The sequence below is a fragment of the Branchiostoma floridae genome, chromosome 5 (assembly GCF_000003815.2).
Source record: "Branchiostoma floridae strain S238N-H82 chromosome 5, Bfl_VNyyK, whole genome shotgun sequence".
Taxonomy (NCBI): domain Eukaryota; kingdom Metazoa; phylum Chordata; class Leptocardii; order Amphioxiformes; family Branchiostomatidae; genus Branchiostoma; species Branchiostoma floridae.
Window position 1 is genome coordinate 4,134,560 of NC_049983.1, and position 3,416 is coordinate 4,137,975.

General features: G+C 42.2%; 1 protein-coding gene across 1 annotated transcript in view; it reads right to left on the reverse strand.

Moving 5' to 3' along the window:
• Positions 1 to 252: 252 nt before the first annotated feature.
• The window catches only part of LOC118415602, an 11,357-nt gene continuing 8,193 nt past the window's right edge, over positions 253 to 3,416 (reverse strand). Inside the window, exons 5-7 of the mRNA XM_035820305.1 lie at positions 3,066 to 3,401; positions 1,526 to 1,595; positions 253 to 445 (exon numbers count right to left, since the gene is read on the reverse strand). Coding sequence (XP_035676198.1) covers positions 253 to 445; positions 1,526 to 1,595; positions 3,066 to 3,401 — 599 coding nt within the window. The remainder of the gene's footprint in view (positions 446 to 1,525; positions 1,596 to 3,065; positions 3,402 to 3,416) is intronic.

Genomic DNA, 3,416 nt, shown 5'->3' on the forward strand with positions numbered 1-3,416 from the left:
CGTGTGTGTGAGTGTGTGTGTGTGCGCGCACGCGCTCGTGTGTATGTGTGTGTGTGTGTGTGTGTGTGTGTGTGCGTGTGCGTGTGTGTGCGTTGTGGTGTTTTTCTGCAAGTCAAAATTATCCGTCACACAATGAAGACCTATCATATTGGAGCTGCTATGTCGGGGGTGGGGGTGGGGGAGTGGGGGGGGGGGGTCAAGTAGCAGCTGTATGTATTATGTGGTCAATCCTGCCCTGTCTGATCGTTCTGTTTAGGCATTGTCTCCCGGACGGGTCACTCTTTCGGCCGCCCGCTTGCAGATGAAGGACCTTGTGGCTCGTTCATCGCAGGACACGTCGTACCACTGGTCAGTTCCCCAGACGTTCTTCATCACTATGGCAACGCAATAGGACATCTTGGCGCCGTCCGGCTGTGGGAACCAGGTCCTGACATCCATTGGTGACCTGAGGTGTGATAGAGAAAACAATGCGGACAGGTGTTGTGGGTCGTATCATCCTCGACAGAGACGGTAAAAGAGGCAGTACACACCATGCCCCACTCCCCGTCCTTTGAGCGTCCGTTCACCATATGATAATCGTTATTGCTAATTCATGCCGTAGGGCTAATTGCACACAAAGTAAAGCAGAAGTGATATACATAACCATACCTAACTAAGAAGGAAAATGATACTCATAGATAAATCAAAAGGGAATGGCGACTAATCTAGATCTATTTCTACTTAAGCTATTTGATGAGTTTGACTTCTTTTCTGTATGCAATAGGGGATGAATTGTCCAACATTTTCATGTATAAAGGGGTTCGACGACTTAAGCAAGAAGATTGATTTTTGTTGGTCGGTAAGGTGAAAAAGCTTGGGAAAGTTTTGCAGATTTTAAGGCAAAGTTTGTTTCTTTCGGAACTGCAATGTGAACATTAACAAATCAAAAGTAGTTTAAAATGACCCCCCCCCCCCCAGCTACAACAATCTCGCACCTCGCGACTTTTCTGCCCTTTTACAACTGAAGAAGAAAGGCTGGTGCTTCTTAACACAGCTTCTATTTGCCGTGCACGACAGTCCTATTGTCTGCAGCCGAAGGCTTGTGCAGTTTATCTAATACATTGATGTACCATACCTTTTACTTGCAGACACAGACATGTGTCTTCTCCATAAACGCATGTAGTGCACTTCATTGTTGATTGTGTTGAGTAGCACAAGTTTATATTCCTCATTTGTTTTCACAAACCGACCATAGCTAAACCCATACAGTCCTACATTTTCTCGATTACCAAGAAGCGAGAACAAGCCGAATTTATGTGTTAGACAAGATCTGTGATACTTTTATGTATATACATATAATGTTTTGTCTTGTTGTGGCCTTTACTTAGCTCGGTTGGGCAAAAATGTACAATGTCTTCATTCATTCATTCATTCATTAAAAAATTGTTAAAATTTTTGTACAGGTCTCCATGAGCCAACATGTATTGGTTGGATTAATTCTAATATAACTGGACTAAACGAATGTTGGTGACGAGATGACACTCACCAGTCCATGTACGTCACCGGCGTACCATCGGTCCAGACAAAGGTTCGGTTAAGGTGGATGTCGTAGAGACCTTGGGACAACGAATTTGTATTAGTCATTGTTTAAGATAAGAAAAGCACACAAATTTCATTGTTTTCATACTGCATATGTTCGTTTCTTTTCTGAATCTCCGTTTCGTCTCTCAAATACAAACTTTCAGATAAACTGTTTAAATTTTTGCCATTAAATCATTAACCCTCAAACCACCGTACCTTTTTTTTGTGACGTAGATTACCGAATGGGGTCAAAAATAACCCCATAACATTTTTCACAAATACAGTTTTTTTGGTGACTCTTTTTGTGATTTGTAAATATGCATAGCTTCATTAATCTATTCGAGAAAGTTTCACATGATTAGGTTAGAAAAAATCTAGCTCATTATCATAATTTATGAAAAATATCATTTTGACCACATTTTGCACTATCGCTATTCGCTTATTTTTCATGTCTGCACCAACTTCAGAGTCACATTGCCCCTGAATAGCTTTTGCTAGGGCCACCAAACTTGGTCCTTTTTGAGAAAATGTTGATAGCAAGCAATTAAGGTGAATAAAAAAAAGTTCATCATTTTTCATGTTGCCATGGCAACGGAATTCTGACGGGCATATTTATTACGCAATTTTCTAATTTTGGCTTAAACTTCAAGTTTTAAGGCTTTCTTTGCAAACCATACTTGTTCATGACATCTTATGAAATTTAACGTAAATTTCATGATCAATATTCATAATTTATGCTAATTCGATGATGCCATCCGTCAAAATCCATCAATTTAAGCTAAATGATGCGTCGTCGTATTGCATGATAACGACACAAAAGTTGTTTCCATAATTTCGTTGCACATGCACATATTTTTCTGAAAATTTCGTGATCATACAATAAGTAGTTTAAGCGTGGGTCGCAAAAGTTTGTTTAAAAAGACCCCACTGGACCATACATAACTTTTTATGATAACTTAATCAACAATGAGCCAATCTCGGTAAAAACGTATGAGAAGTTATAAGACATATATAAAAACTCGTGGGAGGAAATTTGTTTTCAATGAGCAATGTCACAATGGCACATATTAATATGCATCTGGGGCCAGTATTGACCCTATACGGTGGTTTGAGGGTTAAGGGTGTATGCTTTTAACGCTTGCACATGAACGTATCAGAACTTGCCATACCGATGAAAAGCTGTGGATCAGCGATGCGTTTAACGACAACATTGGTGACCAAGAGCAGGTGGAGAAATTCCATTTCTGCCCGGTCAGCCACGCTGGTTAGGTTGGCGCCGAATTCTCGGCACTTGACGTCTGACTCTTCCCAGTTCACCCGTACGTGATGGCGAGATGTCAGGTAGCAGTTTCGGCGGAACAGGCGCCAGCCACATGGGCAAATAAAGCCTTGGTTTAAAAAAAAAAGTTTGGAAAATAACGTTATACTTCTAAACAAGATATTGCTTTGAATCAAAGTGCACAGACATTTACAAAGGTATTTATGATTCAGTTTGTCATATTCACCTGCATCATCAGGGATGCTCATCACCTGTCGGCTAGGGCTGAACGTACTGACGTTGAACGTTGCCATAAACCCACGATTGTCGCCGAAATTAGCATTGTTGCTCGTCGCCAGCATGACCAAACGCATTTCATTGGAGCTCGACACATAACGCTTCTGTTCGCCCTCGCCGTGACACAGCCCGTGGATCGTGTTCCACCCTACTGTCAGGAACCTGTCCCTGACCTGCAGCGCGCGGCTGGCACAGGGCAAATCTACGTCCAGCAGCACAAGCGTGACGTAGCTTCCAGGAGGACCATCGATGGTCCACAGGCAGTAGACTGACGAAGGGAAGGCGTCTGGGTATCCGGGGA